Here is a 24,119-nt window from a genome sequence, read left to right on the forward strand (position 1 = left end):
TTCACTCTCCTCTTTGTTAGTGTGGCTAAGGGTTTTTCAACTTTGTTTACTTTTACAAAGAACCAACTTTTTGTGTTGTCAATTTTTTGAATTGTTTCTCTTGTTTCAATTTCATTGATTTCAGCTCCAATTTTAATTATTTTCTGTCTTCTACTATTTTTGGTGTTAATCTGTTCTTCTTTTTCTAGGGCTTTGAGATGTAATGTTAGGTTATTTAGTTGTTGACTTTTTATTTTTTTAATGTATGATCTCAATGCAATGAACTTTTCTCTTAGTACTGCTTTCAGAGTGTCCCAGAGATTTTGATATGTGTCATTGTTATCATTTACCTCCAAGAATTTTTTTATTTCTTCCCTGATGTTTTCTGTTATCATTGCATCATTCAGTAGCATATTATTAAGTCTCCAGGTGTAGGAGTAGTTTTCGTTTGTAATTTTATCTTTGATTTCTAATTGCTTTCCATTATGGTCTGAAAGGATACAAGGTAGTATATATATATCTTTGTGGCATAGCATATGGTCTATTTTGGAGAAGGATTCATGAGCTGCTGAGAAGAAAGTATATTTGCTTGATGATGGATGAAATACTCTGTATATGTCCATTAGGTCTATATCATTGATTTTATTATTTAGTTCCACAGTTTCTTTGTTTGATTTTTGTTTGGAGGATCTATCCAGTGGTGACAGCGGTGTGTTAAAGTCCTCCACTATTACTGAGTGTTGGTCTATTTGATTATTAAAATTGAGAAGGGTTTGTTTGATGTACATAGATGCTCCATTGTTTGGGGCATCAATATTTAAAATCATTATGTCTTGCCGATTTATACTTCCCTTAAGCAGTATGAAATGTCCTTCTTTATCCCTTCTGACTAACTTAGGTTTGAAGTTCACTTTATCTGATATGAGGATGGAGACCTCTGCTTTTTTACTGAGTCCATGTGCATGGTACATTTTTCCCCATCCTTTCACCTTTAGTCTGTGGATGTCTTTTTCTATGAGATGAGTCTCTTGCAGGCAGCATATTGTGGATCTTTCTTTTTAATCCAATCTGCCAGTCTATGTCTTTTGATTATTGAGTTTAGGCCATTAACATTCAGGGTTATTATTCTGATATGATTTGTATTCCTGGTATTTTGGCTTAATTTTGGTTTTTAACTTGACTTGGTTTCTCCTTTGATTGGTTTTTCCTTTAGGGTAGTTCCTCCCTTTGCAGACTTATATTGTTGTTTTTCACTTCCTCCTCACAAAATAGTTTGCTGGGAATGTTCTGTAGTGCAGGTTTTCTATTTGTAAATTCTTTTAACTTTTGTTTATCGTGGAAATTTTTTATTTCATTATCAGATCTGAGGGTTAGTTTTGCTGGGTATAAGATTCTTGGTTGGCATCCATGTTCTTTCAGAGTTTGAAATATGTTGTTCCAGGTTCTTCTTGCTTTTAGGGTCTGGGCTGAGAATTCTGCTGTTATCTGTATTGGTTTCCCATTATAAGTAATCTGATGCTTTTCTCTCACTGCCTTTAAAATCCTATCTTTATTTTGTAAGTGAGGTATTTTCATTATAATGTACCTTGGTGTGGATCTGTTGTAATTTTGTGCACCTGGTGTTCTGTAAGCCTCTTGTATTTGATTTTCCATTTCATTCTTCAGATTTGGGAAATTTTCTGATATTATTTCATTGAACAGGTTGTTCATTCCTTTGGTTTGTATCTCTGTGCCTTTCTCAATCCCAGTACTTCTTAAATTTGGTCTTTTCATGATATCATTTCTTGGAGGTTCCATTCATGATTCCTTAACATCTTCTCAGTTTGTTCAACTTTACTTTCAAGATTAAATATTTTGTCTTCATTGTCTGAGATTCTGTCTTCCATGAGATCTATTCTGTTGGTGATGCTTTCTATTGAGTTTTAAATTTGGTTTATTGTTTCTTTCATTTCAAGTGTTTGTTTTTTTTTTTTTTTCAGAATCTCTATTTCTTTATTGAAGTTCTTTTGCTTCTTGCAGTTGCTCTTTTAACTGTTTGTTGGAGTGATCATGCATTGCCTGCATTCACTCTCTTATCTTTTGCTTCACGGATCATTTTGATTATGCAAATTTTAAACTCTTTTCATTTCTACTGCCATGCTGTCGTTGGATTCTATCAAAATAGCATCTTGGTTTGTTAGGGACACTTTTTTCCTCTCCTTTTTCATATTGTTTCTGTATATTCCCCTCTAGCAATGAAGATCTGAGGTTGAAGTTTCCCCCCTGCAGGCTTATTGTGACCCTGCAGTTTTCCAGTACCTCTCCTTTGAAGGGGAGATATTAACAGCACCCAAAACAAAGGAAATGCAGCCATGAACCAGATAGCCCCTATAAAGACTTTAACATTATTATAATAAACAGGATGAGTTTGATTATTATTTACAGTATTTCTAGAAGTGAATGAAGAGGATGGGGAAGGGTGTAGGATGTAACTGAGTAAATAGAGGTACTGGTCAAAGGACCACCAGTCTTCTGTAGGTATCTCAGGAAGGGAGTCACGCCCCAATGATGGTGGCCATGCCCTCAGGAATTTTTCAAAATGTCTGCACCAGCCTCTAAAGAAGCTGGGGAGCCTCAGCGAGACAGTGCCAAGTCAGCACAGCAGGCTGGTGCAATGTCCAGCGTTTGCCTGCGGTGTGGGTAGGGCGGGAGGGCGGGACATGGCCTGGTTTGCATTTTCTAGAACTTCATATAATGGCCTCATACATTAAGTGCTCTTCTGAGACTACTTTATTTCACTTGGTATGCTTTCGAGATTCTTCCAGGTTGTTTCATGTATCAGTAGTTTATTTCTTTTTATTACTCAGAGGTCTTCATTGTATGATGTATTATAAGAGATTTATTAGATTGACTTATACCATCAAAAACTGAATGGTACCACAATGGCCATGGACAGGCTGGAGAGCTAGAGAAATAATAGCTTCTCAATCCAAGAAGCTGGAAACTCAAAGTAAGAAGGATCAATGATGCAGCCCTGGTTCAAGGATAAAGGCCTGGAGGTGCAAGTTTGAATTCAAAACCCAGAGAATCTGAAGTCTGATGTCCATGGGTGATGCCAGCAGCAAACAAAATTTTATACCCACTCAAGAAGTCTAGAGTGGACATGTTCCTCCCCTTCTGCTTTTTGCTCCATCTGAGTCCCCAGCCTACCGGATGGTGTTGCCCATGTTCCAGGCAGGTCTTCCCCACTCTGCTGACTCACATACCAATCCTCTCTGGCCACCCCTCACAGACACACCCAGAAGCGTGCTTTACCAATTTTTTTAGATGTCTCCCAATCTAGTCAAGTTGACAACCAAGATCAGTCATCACATACCACATTTGTAAAACCCATCCACCTATTGGGAACATTTGGATTATTTGCAGGTCTTACCATTATAATTGTTGCTGTATTTTGATTATCTTAGGGAGTAAGAGAAGATAGGGATTGTCCTCAAAGAACCTCTTTTTACACAGAAGGTGGTAAGGCTGTTCTGTGAAGTTGTAGGGTGAAGAAGTGATAGCTTTCGAATTTGGAGGACCAATCTGCTTTTCTATATATCAATGTAGAAAAGATGTTTTCAAGCGTACAAACGTTTTTATTATTTTAATTGAAGGTAAAGCATCAAAGAAGGAAAACTATTGTCCTTGCTCCTGCCCTGCCTACCAGAACCCGCTTCCTAATTCACTCCAGTTTCTGCGAACTCCTTTTCCCTCTTAAAATCTACGGACATTGTCATCCACAAACACCCACTCCATTCTCCGCTTCAGCCCTTAGAAATCACTCTTTCGTGCCAGCTCCTTCCTTCTTTCCACTCTCATTCATTTCTATCCTGGCTTTGTTTCTCTCTTTCTCATTTCCAGTGATCTTTCAGAGTTCTCTGCTTGGATCGCAGGACCAACCAGCTTCCCAGAGTTTCTTGTTTTATTCTCACTTATGCTGAGGATATAAACGCGCGCCTTGAGGTCGCCCAACTCCAGAGCAGCTGCGCGGTCGTTGGAGAGAAGGGTTAGGACCACCGACGTCAGCCCTCCCGCGCGTCCCAGAGGGGCCTCCCGAGGGTCGGCGCGTCTCCATGGCAGCGGGGCGAGTCCGGTTTTGGGTTTTCTCTTGCAGCCAGGGGCGGAAATGTAAATGTAGGCTTGTGGAATTGCTGGGCATTTCGTTACCTATAAAAGCGTGCTGCCACGAGCCTGTTTTCCTGTGAAGCCGAGGAAACCAAGAGACTTTCTCCAGTGGGTGTTAGAAAGAACATTCAATTGTGAAGATGAGGATATAGAAAATCTGGAGAAGGAAGATAGTTTTTGTGAGGGAGTGTTGAGTGAAATGTTTTTGATATTTGATGTTTTGAAATATTTTTTTGAGCTCTAACCATATGTAGAGATTAGAGAGTTTCAGTAATTACGAGAGGGCAAGATTGCAAGTTATTTAACATATGGGGAGATATTGAGGTTCTTTTTCTTCTTATTTTTCTCTTCCTTTTAAATAAATTTTATTTTTAGAGCAGTCTTAGCTTCACAGCAAAACTGAGCAGAAAGCACATTTCTTAAATTCCAGGAATAATTTCCCCTTTTCAGTCTCACCCACTATCAATATCCCACCTCAGAATTGTAGTTTGCTATATTTGATGAGCTTACTTTGGTATACCATTGAAGCACACTGCTTCCATTTGGGCTTATTCTTGGTGTTATGTATTTTATGGATTTAGAAAAGCATAATACATTCTGAATAATTTTGACTTACAAATCCTCTGTGCTCCCCATTCTTCCCTCCCTCTCCATTTATAATCCTTGGTAACCTCTGATATTTTCACTGTCTCCATACTTCGCATTTTCTGCAAGGGTTTTAAGGAAGATGGATCAGAAAAAGATAGAGGTTAAAGCAAAAGAAGGATAAATTAAAGGCTATGAATAATTAAAAAGCAAGAATATGTTGGGATAAGGTATCATGAGAAACATAAGTATCTCAAAAGGAAGTAGGGATGGGATTTACTGGATACCAGGAAATTAAAAAAAAAAAAAAAAAGGTCACTGGAATTGAACAGGCAACTCATAAGTAGGAATTACAGTATACCAGATATCAAGTGTCCAGTTTGATACTAAGGAGGAATATAGAAGGTTGGAAGAAGAATAGGAATTCATTAAAGTTTCTGAGTGGCATTCAGAACAGGCACAGGACATTCCCTGAATAGTCCAGCTAGAAAATGAGGCTTCTGCCGAGAGGTCAGTTGCCTAATGAAGAAGAACAAATCACATAGTAATAAAACATCATCTTGTACTAGTAAGATTTTCAGATCTACAATGCTCATAAATCTAATGCATTTTTATACATAAGTGATGAATTTTTCTTTGGAAAGAAAAATTAGGAAAACTACCCCATTCACAATAGCTTCAAAAAAAAAATAAAATATTTGGGAATCAATCTCACAAAAGAGGTGAAAGACCTCTACAATGAGAACTACAGAACACTAAAGAAAGAAATTAAAGAAAACCTTAGAAGATGGAAAGATCTCCCATGTTCTTGGATAGGCAGAATTAATATTGTCAAAATGGCCATACTACCAAAAGTGCTAAACAGATTCAATGCAATTCCAATTAAAATCCCAATGACGTACCTTACAGAAATAGAGCAAGCAATCATGAAATTCATCGGGAAGAATAAGAAACCCAGAATAGCTAAAGCAATCTTTCGCAGGAAAAATGAAGCTGGGGGTATTGCAATGCCAGAACTTCAACTATACTACAAAGCAATAGTAACTAAAATAGCATGGTATTGGTACCAAAATAGGTAGATCAATGGTACAGAATAGAGGACATGGTCACAAACCCAAATAAATACAATTTTCTCATACTAGACAAAGGGGCCAAAAATATGCAATGGAGAAAAGATAGCCTCTTCAACAAATGGTGCTGGGAGAATTGGAAATCCATATGCAACAGAATGAAACTAAACTCATATCTCTCACCGTGCACGAAACTAAACTCAAAATGGATTAAGGACCTCGGAATCAGACCAGAGACCCTGCAGATTATAGAAGAAAAAGTAGGTCCAGATCTTCAACATGTTGGCTTAGACTTCCTCAACAGGACTCCCATAGCACAAGAAATAAAAGCAAGAATCAATAACTGGGATAGATTCAAACTAAAAAGCTTTCTCTCAGCAAAGGAAACTATCAGCAATGCGAAGAAAGAGCCTACAGAGTGGGAGAATATCTTTGCCAATCATACTTCAGATAGAGCACTAATCTCCAGAATCTATAAAGAACTCAAAAAACTCTACACCAAGAATACAAATAACCCAATCGACAGATGGTCTAAGGAAATGAACAGACACTTCACCGAAGAAGATCTACAAGCAATCAACAAACATATGAAAAAGTGTTCAACATCTCTAGTAATAAGAGAAATGCAAATCAAAACCACCCTAAGATTCCATCTATCCCCAAGTAGAATGGCGATTATCAAGAATACAAGAAACAACAGGTGTTGGAGAGGATGTGGGGAGAAAGGTACACTCATACATTGCTGGTGGGGCTGCAAATTAGTGCAGCCACTCTGGAAAGAAGTGTGGAGATTCCTTAGAAAACTTGGAATGGAACCACCATTTGACCCAGCTATCCCACTCCTTGGCCTATACCCTAAGGACTTAAAATCAGCATACTACAGAGATACAGCCACATCAATGTTCATAGCTGCTCAATTCACAATAGCCAGATTGTGGAACCAACCTAGATGCCCTTCAATTGATGAATGGATAAAGAAACTCTGGTATATATACACAATGGAATATTACTCAGCCATAAAGAATGATAAAATTATGGCATTTGCAGGCAAATGGATGAAATTGAAGAATATCATGCTAAGTGAGATAAGCCAATCTCAAAAAACCAAATGCGAATGATCTCGCTGATAAGTGGATGATGACACATAATGGGAGGTGGGAGGGGTTAGTGTTAGGGTTAGAGTTAGGGTTAGGGAGGGGGGCAATAATGGAGGAAGGGAGGACTGTGTACAGGAAAAAGAGGGGTGGGAGGGGTGGGGGGAAGGGAAAAAATAACAACGAATCAAACAACATTACCCTATGTAAATTTATGATTACACAAATGGTATGTATGCCTTTACTCCAGGTGTTTACAATTAAAAAAAAAAAAAACATTTTCATATCTACCTTTTCTTTCCTAGCTTTGTTCTTTTCTCAACTGATTCCTATGGATCACACAAATGTGGCAATATAACTTGTAGACTCCAGAATTATCCAGGAGGGAATGGAGAGACAGAAGCATTGGAGAGCCATCTAAGACTCCTGCCTCATGAGTAATTCTGCCATCCTACTTCCCTGATTATGGATCATGTTGATCACTTTTTGATTTTCTTTTTGAGGCAGAGTGTGGAAGACTGGCTGAAAGAAGAACTAAAACAATTATGACTGGCTTACTTCCTGTGTAACACCAGTGAGAAAGTCAAGGAATACAGAGAAAGACAAGGAATGAAAGAAAGCATATCCAGTGTTGGGGAGAAACTGGAAAAGAGCTAAGGCCCTGAGGAGACCCAGCCATTACGTTCTTCACTTCAGTACTAGGTTTTCTCTGCATAATACAGAAGAATGACTAACCCTGGTTTGCCAGATTACATGTAACAGTGATTCCCCAAATAGGATATGACGTGTGTGCTTATTGCGGTGTGGGGTGAACCCCTGTGTTTATCTTTATAACCTTTCAGTTAATCTCCCCACCCAGGCTGGTGCAAGGCCTTTCGAATACTCCAGTCAGGAGAGTCTTTCACCACTGTTCAATCCTTTTCAACAAACCTTACCTAGTACAGAATTCTGATTTGGCATCAGTAGTATAAAACTACCAACAAACATCATTTTTCAAGTTGATTATTTTTTGGAGCCGAATAAAGATTAAAATGATGAGCCCAATGTGTATATGTATATGTGGTCCCAGGGCAAAAACTCTTTGATTTCCCAATCACTACTTCAGAAGGTTTCCCAACTGGTGCAAGAAAGCAAAAAAGAGGTATCATGTTGCGCATGGTGGCCAATGCCAGATGTAATGTTGAATGCCTATAACCCCAACAGCTCAGGAGGCTGAAGCAGGAGGGTCACAAGATCAAGGTCAGCCTCAGCAGTTTAGAAGGTCCTATGCAACTCAGTGAGACCCTGTCTCAAAAGTTTCAAAATAAAAAAAGTAAAAGGGCCTGGGGATGTAGCTCAGAGGTAAATTGCTCCTGGTTAAATCCTCAGTTAAAAAAAAAAAAAAAAAAGTATTATGAGTGCCTATGACAATTTTTTTTTTTTTTTTTTTTTTTTTTTTTTTTACTTTGGGAGTCAAAGATGTTTAGGGTTTGCATAGCTATGATCTGTATTAATTTTTAAACAAATGGAGAGTAAGGTCCAAACTACTAGACTGAGGCAGATTGGGGTGGGAGATAAAAGAATACAGAAGACTCACAGGAATGCCATCAAATAAAAAAGAAAGGCAGAAAACCGACCTGGATGATAAATTCCAGTCCTTAGGTTAATATTCTTGCTGTGGAAAATGAATGCTTTGTTTAGGTGGACAGGGACCTTGTGCTCTTTTCAATGTTTGGGTTCTAAAAAAATCTTTTGACCTGTGACTTGGTTTCCTAAAGAGGGTGATTGCAAAACTGATCCTACTACTCAGGCCAGGTGTACTGTGTCTTCAGAAGGAGCTAACTGTCCTTCTGGTTTTAAATCAACTTCCTGTGAATTCAGTTTTGGTAAACTAGTCACTTTAGTACTTTAGATACCTAGTCACTGACTGGTATCTTACCCATCACATTGTAGGCAAGCTGAAGCAAACTTTTTTGGGGGCTTTTCAAAATCAGGGAGAGAAGTGACTTTTAATTTTGTGCCTGTACATTCTCATTTCTTACAGTGGTTAAATGTCTAACTTCAGTCAAGGTGCTATACCTCTAACCTCTAAAATATCAAGATCACAAGCTGTCAGTTTCCTGTCCAGGGCTGCTTCTCTGTTGTTTGGCAAAAGCAGTTTCTAAGGAGGGTGTGGCTGGGTTTCTCAGTCTTTTGGTAAGTGGCATTTTCAGTCCTGGTTGCTGGAAGACTAAACATTCAGAAAGTGAAATTGATAATATTCCACCTCTTTGAAGGGTATGGTATTGGGTGATGAGGAGGATAGGCAAGTGAGGCTCACTGGGGGAGAGAGTGGGAGAAGGAAGATGAGAGAAAAATGATGCTGCACAGAAGAGAAAGGCAAAAGGATTTTTACCTGATCATGAGGAGTATGTGGAATAAAGTACACTGTGGAAAATTGATACCTCTTGCAGACATGAAAGGAGTTAGTCAGAATAAAGGAGACTAAATAAATGGCATCTTTAAAGCCTTAAGTCTGCAGTGAGATCCCATGAGATCCCACATCTAGTTTTTTTCTCAGTTCTCAGAGAACTGAGTCCATGAATCTTCAGAGCAGCAAGCCCAGTCAGTTTCCTCCCCCTTCCTTGTTTCTCAACCTCCCTGTGGTGCCTGTATTCTCTCCTTGCTTCCTCGTTTCTTTCCTCTTTTCACCCTTTCCTAGTGGACCCTGACTGGGAGGAGTTAAGGCTGGTGAGAACACAGCCCCTAGAGAAGCAGAAAGGCTGACCGAATAAAATCCCCGTGCTGCCTTTGTTGGGGGAGAACATTGGTTTGCAAATAACTTCAGTGCTCTTCCTACTGGCTGCAGGTAATCTTTCCCCATTCTTTTATCTTCTGGTACTGCTTATTGGCTTTACACTCACCAAGGGGAGAATCATTGCATCAGTTACAGCACCCACTCACTTTTCCTGTACTGAACTGAAGCCTTCGGTGTTCATTTCTGCATCCCACTTTCTTTTTCTGCACCCTATGTGAGACCTCTGTGCCCCAGGATCTTCCAAATCCCTCCCTGCAGCATTGAATTGTGAATTCTAGAAATCCTGGAGAGGAGAGGTGAAGAGGGGAGGGAAGGGGTAAACATGGGGAACTGAGTAGGAGAGGTGAAGAGGGGAGGGAAGGGGTAAACATGGGGAACTGACTGACAAAATGTGTCCATACAGAAAAAACATCCTTTAAACATAGAAGGCTGAATATGCTTCATATCAAATGAGTAGTCTAGTAGTGCTATTTGTTTGTGGCACTGGGGATTGAACCCAGGCACCTTCTGCCACTGAGCTATATCCCCAGCCCTTTTATTTATTTATTTTGACAAGTTGCCCAGACTGTTCTTGAACTTGCAATCCTTCTGCCTCGGCCTCCCAGGTATCTGGGATTATAGGCATACACTATTCCTGGCTAGAGTAGTGCTTCTCAAAGTGTGGTCTATGGACTAGTGCTGTTCTGTGAATTGTCACCAGTTTGTGATGGGAAAAGTACATAAACTGAGAGAAAGCATTGAAAAAATTTCAGAGCAACTTGACATTGCTGCAGCGCCCAAGCTTGTGATCAGTGAACTTTTCTCACTGAGCAAAAGAACAAAACTCAACCCAGCCCATGGTCCTTCTGCATACGAGACAGGGATCTACCACTGAGCTATATCCACTTACATTTTCCTGATTACAAATGTGATGCTTGTTCATTGTAGAAAAATTGCAAAAAAAGGGAAAAAAACTTTAATTAAAACATCCATAATTCCACTAACCACATACAATTTGTCTTTATATTTTGTGTTCCTCAGACTTTTAAAAATTAACATAGGTCTAGTGACAATGTCCATTTTTTTTTTAAATGTAGCCCTAAATGTCTTAAAAAATGAGAATGTGAGATTGACAGGAGGAGGACTGGAACTACAGTCAAAAGGTTCTTTAAATCAAGTGTTTACTAAAGACCAGTTTTAAAAAATATGTATTTAATATACATATTAAAAAATCAACAGATGATATAATCTGTTTTTGGACAGTGATGCCCAAAGTGACCATTTTAATGGTCACTTAAACTTGGAACCACCAAGTTTACATTCCAAACTCAGTATTTTTTTTTTTTTTTTTTGACACTTGATTTAAAGCCCATGTAAGTTAGTTTAGTTAGAGTACTGGCAGAAATTTTGGGAAAAGTTCCTTCTATTGTGAAACAATAGAACCAGAATAGTCTGGTGTTGTCATTGGCAGGTCATGTGGTGATGTGGCTTCTGGACAACAGCAGGTACACTTGGTATTTTCAGCATCTGTTGACCTCCTGTTGGTCACTGGTAGTAGCATGGCAGGTTCACTAATTGTCACACAACTGAGGTTCTGCTGAATGAATGGTAAATATTCAGATTACCCTCCTATATGGTACATGTGCACACATGAATCCTTTTGTACATGCGTTTGTGCCTCATGATAAGGAAGAGGAGGTCATGCATTTGATGCTACCTTATTTTTAAACAGTTAAAACTACTCCACAGTCACAGACATTGCCCACCTGTAGTTATCTGTTCTGTCATTATTTATGCATGTTATTGCAGCGTATGGTAATATGACTGTTTCTGCCTCATTTTTATTTAAACCCGGAGCTCATAGGTTTAGAGGAAATCAAAACCCATCATGCTTTTGAAGGAGACATCAAATTGGCCTAAGACCTTTTTCAGCATATCTGAGCGTGTCTTATTTCAACATGGTTTAGAATTAAAGTGACAGCCAACATTGCGTAGAATTTACTATGTGAAGAATTGTTCTTGAACCTTTAGGCATAGTAATTCATTTTCAACTTGGAACTATTTTTTAAATTTATGAGTTAGATATTATCACCTTAATCCAATTTTTCCAGGTAGGGCAATGAGGTGTAAAAGGGGTAAAATACTTTCTGGAGATCATAGAACTAGTTTGTGGTAGAGTTGGGAGTCTGACTCTAGAAGCTGTGCTCTCATCTTTTAAGCTGTATTACTTCTCCCTTTATTAAACATGAGCTACTGTGGTGTAACTTTTAGGACAGAGTATGCCATGAAAAATCTTTCTTCCAAGTTCAAATTGAATTTGTCTCCTACTTTGTATGACAGAAAACAATTTGCATCAGGTTCTGGCTTTAGGTACCTTCATTACTGCTTTTACCTGTGGTGACTTGGAAAACTGCATCAACTTTTAATAGTTTATGTGTGGACCCATCAATTCCTGGATTGTAAGTGGTTGTCTGAATCATTAGCTGGCATTTCCTTACCATTCCACATCCTTGGCCACTCCACCTATCCAAAGACACCATCCAGACTCCTTGGGTCCTGGAAACTCATACTACTGCCTGAAGTCATGAAATGGTAGAACAAAAAAGGAACCTTAGAAATAAGTTTTAAAAATAGTGTTTTAGTTAGCTTTTTGTCAATGTAGTCAAAATACCCTATAAGAACAACTGAGAGGAGGAAAAGTTTATTAACACTCATTGCTCTCATCCCAAGGTGAGGTAGCACATCATTGGAGAAAGGCCCAGAGGAAGCTGCTCTGCTCACAGCGTGTCTGGAAGTAGGGTGTGTGTGTATGGGTGGGGCAGTAGGGAAGGCTTCCCCTTCCAGATCGCTCCCCCAGGGACCCACCTTCTCTAGCTATGTCCCACCTGTCTCCACACACCACCCAGTCATTCAAACTAGGATGGACTGATGAGGTTATAGCTCTCATAATCTAATCATTGTCACCATTGAGCTCCTGCATTAACAGGAGCTTTTGGCAGACACGTCATATATAAAACATAACAGTTTTATTGCAGTATATAACCTATATACCACAAAACTCACCCATTTTAAGCAAATAATTCAGTGATTTTTAGTAAACTTCAGAACAATCTGAGTGTTTTCCAAGCTCAAAAGATCTTTTGACCATTTGCATTCACTCTTCATGTTTACCCAAGGCCCCAGGCAACTACTACTTTAATTTCTGTCTCTATGACAGTGCCTTTTCTTGGCACATCTTAAAAAGTAGAGTAATACCTTTTAAGAAACTGCCAAACTGTTTCCAAAGTGGCTGCATCATTTTATATTTTCGCCAGTAACGTGTGAGAATTCCAGTTTCTCTACATCCTTGCCAACACTTGTTAAGTGGTTTGATGGTTTTAGTTTTATTTAGAAATCTTTCATTTCTCATTGTGGTTTTCATTTTCATTTTCCTAGTGACTAATGATGCTGAGCATTTTTCTGTGCACTTTTTAGCCACCTGCACATTTTCTTTAGGGAAGTGTCTATTCAAATCTTTGGTCCGTTTTATAATTGGGTCATTTGTATTCATATTAAGTTGTAAGAGGTCCTTCATATTTTGGATATAAGTTCTTTATCCAATATATGATTTGTAGGCATTTACTCCAGACTGTAGCTTGTCTTTTCATCTTTCAATGTTTTTTGAAAAGGTTTTAAATTGGATGAAGATCAAATTTATCTATTTATTTTCATTTCTTGCTTTTAGTGTCAAATTTGAGAAATCTTTGCCCAAACTAAGTCCTGGAATTTTTCTACGTTTTCTTGTAAAAGTCTTAATTATAGCCCTAAGTGTCTTTAAGAAAAAAATATATTTTGCTCTTTCGTGGAGTGTTCTTTGTCAGTGAGGTCAAGTTGTATGAAAGTGTTGCTCACATATTCTAAATCCCTGCTGTTTTTTCATCTTATTGTTTTATCCAGTATTGTTAGTGGGATGTTGAAATCGCCAAACATTGTGGTTGAATTGTTCATTTTTCTATTTTATCAAATTTGCTTCATGTATTTTGGGACTCTCTTGTTATGCTTGTATGTTTTATGTATTTATTTATTAATCCTGATGAATTGGATTTTTCTTTTTTTTTTTTTTTTCAGTACTGGCAATTGAACCCAGTGGGTACTCTACCACTGAGCTACATCTCCAACCCTTTTTATTTTTTATTTTGACACAGGGTTTCACTGAGTTTCAGAGGCTGGTCTGTAACGAATCCTCCTGCCTCAGCCTCCCAAATTACTGTGATTACTGGTGTATACCACTGTGCCTGGCCAGGTCTGGTTTTCATCTGCACTTATCCTAGAGCAATTCACTGAGCTTCTTGGATGTGTAAGTTCATTATTTTTCATCGATCATTTGCATTTGTAGCCATTATTTTTTCAAATGTTTTTTTTTCTCTTTCTCTTTTCCTGATCTTCCAGATATTTGTTTGTTGTATGCTTGATGTTGTCCCTCATTTCTGTTTGAGGCCTTGTTCATTTTTCATTTTCTTACTGTTTCAGTTGGATAATTTCTATTGATCTGTCTTAAGGTATGCTGATCCTTTCTTTTGTCTTTTCTTTGCTGTTGAGCTCTTCTAGTGAATTTTTCATTTCAGTTATACTTTCAATTTTGGAATTTCCATTTGGTTCTTTTGTAGTAATTTATTTCCTTGTTTATATTCTCTATCTGATAAAACCTTGTCATCATATTTTAGTTCTTCTGCCTTTACTTTTTTGAACGTATTTGTACTATTTTTTTTTTAGGTCTTTGACTTTTATAGTTAGAATTTTTAGACACCCTCAGAGGCAGTTTCTATTTATTTATTTTTTCTTGTATATGGGTCACACTTTCCTACTTCTTTGATTTATAATTTTTTGTTACTTACTGGATATTTTAGATAAAGTAGCAAATCTGAATTCCGATTCCCTCCAACAGTGGTGGCTGCTGCTGTTTATTTATTTGTTCAAAAATTTACCTGGACTAATTTTGTAGGGTCTCTTTAACCTTTAGTATTGGCCACAGAATTTTTAAATTCTTGTTTTTGTTTTTAACCTTCTTAGAGGTTATTCATGGGTCAAAAAGGTTTATTAGAGGTTGTGCTTAAACACCTTGAGCTAGTGAGTCTTCTACCCTTTATTGATGGATCTGTGTGACTTGGAGAATGCATTCAAAGTTGAATCATTTTGTAAGCTTGTCTTGTATCTTACTTTCTGTGTTTGCTGGGCCTAGTGTTCAGTCTGAGTTGAGTAGCTGGGTAGTGTCTATAGCCTTTCATAGGAGCACAGCCTTTTAGATCATGCAGAATAGGTGGGATCTTATCCAGATGCACTTTGGATAACTTATTCTCCAGATCTTCCTGTTACATTTCTGCCTGGATTGCAGGTTTGTTCTCTTCAGTCAGTTTGTAGGTTTCAGGCTAGCTGACATGCAGGACTTTTCTGATTGTTCATCACTGAGATTTCTATTGTTTTTGACAATTTCTTAGGCTTGGAATGTTCTCGGTTCTGTTCCAATTAAAGTCAGCCCTTTCCTTGCTGATCATGGCCTGGCCTTTCCTTGAAGAACTTTGCATACAGAGAGTTGGGTAGATGGACAATGGTAGCAGCTCCAGGTTAAAATTCGGCAGCTTCTCACTGTTCTTACTGAGGTTCTAGAATTATTCTTGAATGAATGCTTCCTAATTTGTGGGATGCCTCTGGACAATTTCCAGAACCTTTGCATAGTTGTTCTTTATAGTTTTATTATTGCTCTTTTGGTAGTATTTGTTAAGTGCCTTACTCAATCATTCTGGAAGTCCCCGTTACCCCCACCCCTGAAAATAATTATGAAAAAAAATTGAGTTAGGAATTTAAACCTACTGAAACCAAGGGGAAATAACTTCATGTTTATTTTGTTTTTGGATTATATGAGTTTCTGGTGAGAAGCCAGATCACGGAGTATGAAGTAATTGTGGACATCTCTACATTTCAGGCATTCCATTCAGCAAATATTTGTTAAGCAGCTACTTAATCATTCTAACAGACCTAGGATGTTCTTTTTTCTTCTCTTTTATAGATAAGGGAAAAGGCTAAAGATACTGAGTAATTTGCCAATGGGTTGATGGTAGCCAAGACATTAGAGCACAAATCTGATATGCACTCCAGGCCCTTCCCACCTATCTCTAACCCATTCTTCTTTCTGCTTTCACCCAGTAGGTGACATAACTGAAACCTCGACCCCACCAAGGGAGACTGGGAACCCCCTTTCCCCCAGACCCTCCCAAACCTTACCAGAGCCCTCAGCGGCAAGACCTTCAATTATCGCTCTAACTTCAACCGCCACAGGCGCTGTCACAGTGCAGAGAAGCCGTTCCAACGCGTGCAGGGCCATCAGCGTCAGAGCTGGAGCTCGGACCTGACGCGTCACCAACTCATGCACGTGAGCGGCCCTTCCTGTGCACGCAGTGTAGCTGTAGTTTCAGCCACAGCGTTGACCTGGCCAGGCAGCAGCATGTCCACGTCCGTGAGGGGCCGATCTGCTGCGCCCACTGTGCGGTACTCACGCACCTGAGGGTGTGCACGGAGAGCGGCCCCTACAGGTGCAAGTGCGGAAAGTGCTTTCCTCTCAGACACATCCTGGTCAACCCCTGGCATCCACACCAGGGAAAAGTGTGGGTTGACGGGAAACTTCAACCAGCAATGCACCTCACGGTCCACCCGGGGAAGCGCACAGGCGAGCGCCTCTATTGCTGCAGTTACTGCGATGAGGACTTCGGCGGCAGTTCCAACGTCTTCTGGCACCGCAGGCTTCATACTGGTGAGAAGCCCTAAGGGCTGCGCGGTGTGCGGCAAGAGCTTCAGTCAGATGAAAAGCATCATCTTGCAGCGGAAGCTGCACGGAGTGTACATGCATCCTGGGGTGACAGCTGGAGGGGTGGCCTGCCTTGTCTCCTGGAGACAAGGTGGGAGACTCTCATCTGGGGCTGCATAGGAGCGACCCTCTCCAGACCTTACTATTGGGCTTCACCTTTCTTCTGTGGGACCAGTCAAGAGAAGACGGGATCACAGTAGAATGGGAGTGGAGTAGGGGAGCTCAAGTTGATTTTCTATAGACACCATTTCCAGGGATGGAAGCCAACTAACTGGGATTTCTGGCACTCAGGCCTTTTCTCCTGTTGCCTCCCCAGGGTCTGTCCCATTGCTCCCAGGGGATTGGTTCTCCAAGGAGTTATTTGGGAGCTGAAGATATGGAGCAAAAGTGTAGCAAGTAGTATGTATGGTTCTGGGGAAAAGCCTCCTATTTTATAGTTTTCTCATCACCCTAAATTTGTCTTGCCCTCTTTTCTAGAGTTTAGATCATCATGGTCCCCATTTTACCCCTTATGTTCCCATCTCCCATCTCTGGGCTGTGCAGCTCAGGGATTCTTATTTGCATCAGCCCATCAATTTGCTCTCTCTTCTCTTCCCCCAAACCTTCAACTTTCACTTAAGAAGTTGTGGCATTCTGAACTTAAGGGATCTGGGGGATGGAATATTCATTATAGTTGCAATCTGCCCTTCCCTCACTGAAAAAACTACCTGCCTAGATTTTCTACTGGGAGGTGGTGGGAGTCTGGGTGATTAGAAATAAAAATAAAGCAAAGCAAAATGCACTTATCATCTTTCTTTGGGGCTCAGGGTAGAAGTCAAACAAGGAAGGGTGATGGTTTTAGGGGCTGTAATGGCTTCAGCTTCCTTTCTGCACTTGATTTTTCTCAGGGAAAGTTCTCGGGAGTGATAAAGTGCAGGTGGAAACATTATCTTTCTCTCAGTTCCTCACCTGGAAAACTGGACTTTCGGGAGGAGAAGTTATTCCCACATTGCACTGGACACACCTCCTGGAGGGTGGGGCCAGAGCTGTCTTGCGACTGGAAGTACGAAGTCATTATTAAACTTGTCGTTTCCGGAGACCATTAATTGGACCAATTACCTTCCTGTGCTGTCTTTGGGGTGTGGTTAAAGCTATTGTTTACCAAAACTTTTACCTTGGCTTTCTATTTCTGAACTTTAAGAAACCTACCAATTTCTGGGCAGGGGCCCTACCAGGCTAATACACTGCTCCTTACTGATAAATGTCAGGATTATTAGAGTTTTGGTGCCACCATGTGGTCAAATTGGGAAACTGCATGCAGTACAGTACTGGCGGGCTTTGTAGCAACATCTCCTTGAGCTAAGGCCTAGGGTAGTTGAGATTTTAAAACTGGATCTTACCCACAAGAATTCCTGATTCAGCAGGTCTAGGGTAGCACCTGAGGAGCATCTTTAAATTCCCTGATGATGCTGTTGCTGCTGTTCAGGGATCACTTTTGATGACCATAGGCATAGTATAAGGGCAGGTTAACAGTGTTGAGCCCCAAGCTCCACCAAGTTTCCCACCCCATTCTAGATAAAAGGTGATCATATTGGAGTCTGCAAACTATGTTGGAGAGGTAGAGTGGTGTATCTCACATGCTCCCTAGCCATATGAGGCTATCTGGTATAAACTTACTAGCTGTTACACAAAGAGGAAAAAGTGATTCCTTTGTTTTTAAAAAGGTTAAACACATATCTCCTCCATGGATGCAGCCATCGCACACCTGTATATTCATTTGAGCAATGAAAGCACACAGAACTTGTACACAAATGTTCATGTAAGAATAAAAAGCTGGAAACAATTCAAATTTCCATTAATAGGTGAATGGACAAATCGTGGTACATCTATACAACAAGATATCACTTAGGGAATGAAAAGGAATGAGCTGTTATACATCACAGTGTAGATGAATCTCAAAAAATTATGTTGAGTGAAAAAAGTCAGATTGCAGGGAGCAGTGCACCTATAATCCCAGCTACTTGGGAGGCTGCAGCAGGAGGATAGCAAGTTCAAGGCCAGCCTCAGCAACTTAGCAAGACCTTTCTCAAAATGAAAGGGCTGGGATATAGTTCAGCATTAAGACTATTTGTCTAGCATATGTGAGGTCCTGAATTCAATCTCCAGTAACACAGAGACCAAAAGAGTCTTTTATAAAACTGTAGAAAAGGCAGACTATAGTGTTGGAAATCAGATCAAAGATTGCTTGGGAATGAGGAATGCAGGCTAGGGTGGAAATCAGCTATTGTAGCAGGCCTTGAGAAAAGTTTTGGGAAGGCTGGTATATTCTTTCATGATTGTTGTGATGGTTTCATAGTGCATACGTAGTCAACACAAAATTCACACTTAAATATGTGCAATTTGTACACATCAATGATGCCTCCATAAAATAGTAAGAAAAAAAGTTATTGCTTATATGACAGGGAAAAGTACTGGTGTTCCTATCATGGAGATGTGGGATAAATTTTTCTTCTGAAGGTTTCATAGTGTTGCTTCTTATAATCTTCCCTAATGGAAACCAGTGGCAGCATGCCAGAGCACCTGCCAGCAAGAACGCTTCTATGAAGGGTGGGCAGGTGGAGATAATTAGGAGGCAAAAAATGATGCATTTTAAATGTGCAGCTCTCCTGTGGTCTGCCTCAGCCTGGAAATAAGATTTTCAGTGATTAAAGAGGAAAGCTCATTGTTTTACCAATCCTATAGGCAATTCTTTTAAAATGCCATTCCTATTTATGGGAGTTTTGATAAGTACTGAAGAGCAATAGTGTTGAGGTTTTACTCTGATAAAATAAGTGTGGCAAAGGTCCTGTTGTCCCTCTGGGAAGGGGAGGAGTAACCACTTGTGTCTCTTTAATGTTTTGAGTACGGTATTTCCTTACATTTTGTGGCTCTCTGACAGTTTTCACAGGAATCAGCATGTTCTCTCCAGACAGAAAGGACTTTCTGGGCAAAATTACCCCCTGTATTTAATTGGTATTCACCACAGTGTCAAGCAGAGAAATGGAACAAAATTAAGATGCTGGGAATACAAAAAAGTATGCGGGTTGTATTTTTAATTGTTAATGAATTTTTGCATCTTGAAGGCATCTTTTTTGGATTAACTCTTTCAGCTTATTTCATATTTGTTCTGAGGATAGTTGACTCCTGCATTTCATTGCTGTTATATTGCTTTTTCGTATCCTGGTTGTTTCTGGCTTGCCTGTGTGCTGTGTGGCAGTTTCCTATAGTCTTGTTGTACGGAGCCTCTTTCTTTACCTTCCTTTGTGTCTCTTGGATCCCAATGCCATTGACAGTCTAGGAATACCCTTCTTTCCCCAGCAAAGGCATGAAATGTGAGCTGGATATTATCCTCTGTGCTGATCTGTCTGACTCATTGTCGAGACAGCTTTTGAGATACTATTTTGTGCCAGATAGTAAGCTTGGTGCTCACAAGTCTCTAAATCCGAACAAACCCCCAAAGAAATAGACTCCATTGTTATTTGAATTTTATGCATAAGGAGATTAAGGCTCAGACTGTTTGTATCATTTGCTAGTTGGAAGAAATAAGACTTGAATTCAAATTTATCTGACATCAATATCTATTCTCTCAATCACTGTGTCATACTGATTGAAATTCTTTTGGCCTCTCCTCACATCTTCGGAGATTTGCTTTTTGACTAGGAACAGAATTCCGTATGACCCAGCTATACCACTCTACTGTGTTTATCCAAAAGAATTAAAGTCAGCATACTATAGCGATACATACCTATGTTTATAGCAGCACAATTCACAAGAGCCAAAGTATTGAACCAATCTAGGTGTTTTTCAGTGGGTGAATGGATAAAGAAAATGTGGTATATATGGAGTCCTACTCAGTCATAAAGAAGAACAAATTATGTCTTTTGCAGGAAAATGGATGGAACTTGAGGATATTATGTTCAGTGAAATAAGCCAGACACAGAAAGTCAAGGGTCTTATGCTTTCTCTTATATGTGTAAGCTAGAGAGAAAAAAGGAAAAGAAAAAGAAAGGGGGTTGGTGGAATCTTATGAAAGTAGATGGGAGGCCAACAGAATAGAGGATGGGGACCGGGGGAGGGAAGAAAGGAGGGAAAGCAAAGGTACTGGGGAATGAAATAAACCAAATTATACTGTGTGTATATCTAAATATGTGACAACAGCGCTTGCTAAGATGTATTATTATAACACACCTGCCGCGTCTATTTCCTGCCACTCCGACACTTGACACAGTCTGTTGGAGTAGAGGATCTGACACTTGACACGGTCTGTTGGAATAGAAGACTCAACACTTGACATGGTTCTGTTGATGGTCCTCCCTCTTGGGGGCCATAGGCATGGCATGTCTCCATGTGAAGTTGCTTTTTAATATTAGTAATCAATATATCATTTAGAAACATTGGGAAAACATTGGGAAGGTTTTACTGTATTGGGACACAAAATAGTGCACAATAAAAATTTAGCAGTAATACATAGATAAAATATATGAAAATTAACAATTGTAGCTGTGCTCGAGTTAAAAGGAGTCTGTGATTGCTTTAGTATAATAATAGATGGATAAAGAGACATTCCTTTGAGCTTGGATATGGTGTTTGGCCTTTGTTGCTTTCTTAGTTTCAATAGTTGATTCTAGAGATACTTTACATAATAAAAACATTTAGGTTAGTCATAAATATAATTTGTGCTTTTCCTATGTTTAGTCTAATTCTTGGAGAATCAGAATAAGATTGTAGTCCATCATTGTGTGAAATTAGAATAGACTAAATATTAATTATAAGTTGATTTCTTTGCCCTTTAATAATAGTAAAAACTTCACTGTTAAACACTGGAGTTCATGGTGGGGGTGGTTTCTCAGAAAATCTAGTGATGCGTTTGTTCTGAAGGTTGAAGGCTGGCAGATCTGGTGCCCTCAGTTTAGCTGGGAGACGGGGTTGTTTTAATTTAGCTGGGAAATAAGACTGTTTTGGTCTGGACTGTCATACAGAGAGAATGTGTACTTTGAGAAGAAGCATAGATTGTACTTTTGAAGGTTTTTCTTGTTGTAAACTAACCAAAAATGATACAATCATTACTAAAGAAAATATCTGTAAAAAGACTGGCAGAAAAAATAAAGACAGATTCAGCCTCAGAACACTTGGTGTATCTGTGTGCTGTTTCTCCACTGTGCTGACACCTCCCATCCACTGAGGGACCCCCCCACCTAACACCAATACAAGTTTTTAAAAAAAGATTTGTTTTTTTCCCCCGGATGTACAAGTGTTAAAGGTTGAAAATTGTACTACCTTGACAGTCTGGTGGGGTTGATACTTTGTAACTTTGTCAAATTGTTCTGCTTATAAACTTGATCCTTTAGCTTGAGTTTTCTTTAGATTATGTGAGTGTGAAAGGGTTTTGCCGGGACTTGATTCCAAGTAGTTCTTCAAAGCTGTCTGTCTTCTTGACAGGGTGGTCCTCCCCTCCGGGAGACCCGTGCCTCCTCTCCCTTTGGTCCCTGGTGATTTGGGGTTGACTGGAGGCGCTGTACTGCAGTCCTCATCGTCACTCTCCTTGTCAAATCTCTGCAGACCCCATTTTCTGGATGGTTCTCTTTAGGGCAGCCTTGACATCAGTGTTACGCAGGCTATAGATGATGGGGTTGAGGATGGGGGTGATCACAGCATAGAAGAGGGACAGCAGAGGGTCCGTGGCTGGATCATAGCTGGCCTTCGGGCGAATATAGATAAAGATGGCAGTGCCGTAGAAGAGGGAGACCACGATCAGGTGGGAGGAACAAGTGGAGAAGGCCTTGTGGCGACCAGCCGCAGATGGGATCCGGAAGATAGTAGCCAGGATACGCCCATAGGAGCTCAGGATAAGGCCAAAGGGGCAGAGGATAATGAGGGCAGCAGCCAGGATAATCTGCAATTCATTGAGTGAGGTGTCTCCACACACCAGCTGCAGGACGGGCTGGATCTCACAAAAGAAGTGAGGGATGGCGTTGGGGCCGCAGAAGGGCAAGGAGAAGATGAAGGAGGTGTGGCCCAGCCCCACCATGGCGCCGCAGGCCCAAGCCGAGCCCGCTAGCTGCAGACACACCCGGCGGCTCAGCAGCAGCGGGTAGCGAAGGGGTTCGCAGATGGCTGCGTAGCGGTCGTAGGCCATGGCCGCCAGGAGGCAACACTCGGTGGCACCAAAAAAGAGGAAGAAGAACATCTGGAGCGCACAGCCCCAGCGGGGGATGTGGCGCTGGCCGGTGAGGAGGTGGTGGAGCAGCAGGGGGACCGTGACCGACGTGTACCCAATCTCCAGGGCCGAGAGGATTCGGAGGAAGAAGTACATGGGGGACTGGAGTGCAGTGTCCGCTGAGACCAGCGCCACAATGAGGAGGTTGCCGGTGACGGTGAGCAGGTAGACCGCGAGGAAGAGAGAGAAGAGCAAGCCCTGGAGGTGGGCCAGGCGGGAGAAGCCGACCAGGACGAAGTCAGCCACCATGGAAGCGTTTGTGCTCATCCTGCTCACGCCCCTTTGGACAGGAGGGAAAAGAAATGGCAAAGAAGAGTCGCCACCGTGGAATTGCGAAGGCGACAAAAATGACCTCTCTCCGCATTGGATCAAAGCACTGGAACTCCCTTTCTTTTAGACTTTCAGGGTCTTTGAAATGAGACAGCCCAGCTGCCCCCCACCCCCACCCCTCGGAACCCTGAGTCAGGCTGGCGGTCCTGATCTCTTCCTGATGCTGCCTACCTTCAGATGAAGCATTGAATTTGGTTTAGTTTCTCCTGGGTGGAGCGGTGGCTCATTCTAGCCCCCTCTCACTCTCTTCTCCCTTTCCCAGCCTTGCTGCAGGGCTGGGGACTGAATTTTCCCTCCCAGCAGAAGTTTTTCTGCTCAAAGCCAGACCTTGTTCTGTGTTCGGGACATGGAAAACCCGCATTCCAAGTAAAAGGGAATTTCCTTTCCTGTTCTTTTCCGCCTTGAATCCTTTTGTTTCTTTTCTTTCTTTCACATGTCTTTCTTTTCTCTATTTGTCTTTTCTCTGGCCTAATGTTTACCTCTTCTCTATTTTTCTTTTTTCCTCCCGTTACTATTCCAGTTTCCCAACCTTTTCGTTTTCTATCATTTACCATGAGATGAATTTCACGGTTTTCAGTGGGGAGAGAAGGGTTTTGTAGATCATTTCTTTCAGGGTCCTGAAGGCAGTTAAGTAGTTCAATTTTCCAGAGGATCTCTCTAGTTTTAAAAAAATGCTCTTGGAAGGAGATAAAAAGAACTTCCTCAGTTGCGTATTTCTGCTTCTTACAAATTTCATCCCTTTATATCATACCACATATACAAATCCCCAGGCCACTCATATAAACGCCACAGATGCACACACTAGCATACTGCATTTCTAAATCTAAGCACAGAAGAATAATGTAATATCCTCAGATGCTAGGTTCATTTAAAGTCACAGATAAATCACATATAAATCATACATATACAAACTTCATTACGGATAACAATGGAAATCAAAACTCATTTAACATAAGAATATTACACCCAAAGACACACACAGATACATAAATCCAAATTCTGTGCAAAATAACCATATGTTAGAATGTATATTAGAAACACGAGTGCACGTATTGATATCCTTTTGCAGTTGAGAATCCCTGGTTCA

At 40.4% G+C, this 24,119-nt stretch overlaps 1 protein-coding gene across 1 annotated transcript in view; it reads right to left on the reverse strand.

The window, feature by feature from the left end:
- Nucleotides 1-22,969, reverse strand: part of LOC306666969 (uncharacterized protein) — a gene marked incomplete at both ends in the record, with an annotated part of 30,615 nt that extends 7,646 nt beyond the window's left edge. Inside the window, 3 exon segments of the mRNA XM_079149222.1 lie at nt 3,901-4,139; nt 16,028-16,451; nt 22,043-22,969. Coding sequence (XP_079005348.1) covers nt 3,901-4,139; nt 16,028-16,451; nt 22,043-22,969 — 1,590 coding nt within the window.
- Between the last annotated feature and the right edge of the window lie 1,150 nt (nt 22,970-24,119).

The sequence above is a fragment of the Sciurus vulgaris genome (assembly GCF_902686455.1).
Source record: "Sciurus vulgaris genome assembly, chromosome: 7".
NCBI classification, from domain to species: Eukaryota; Metazoa; Chordata; class Mammalia; order Rodentia; family Sciuridae; genus Sciurus; species Sciurus vulgaris.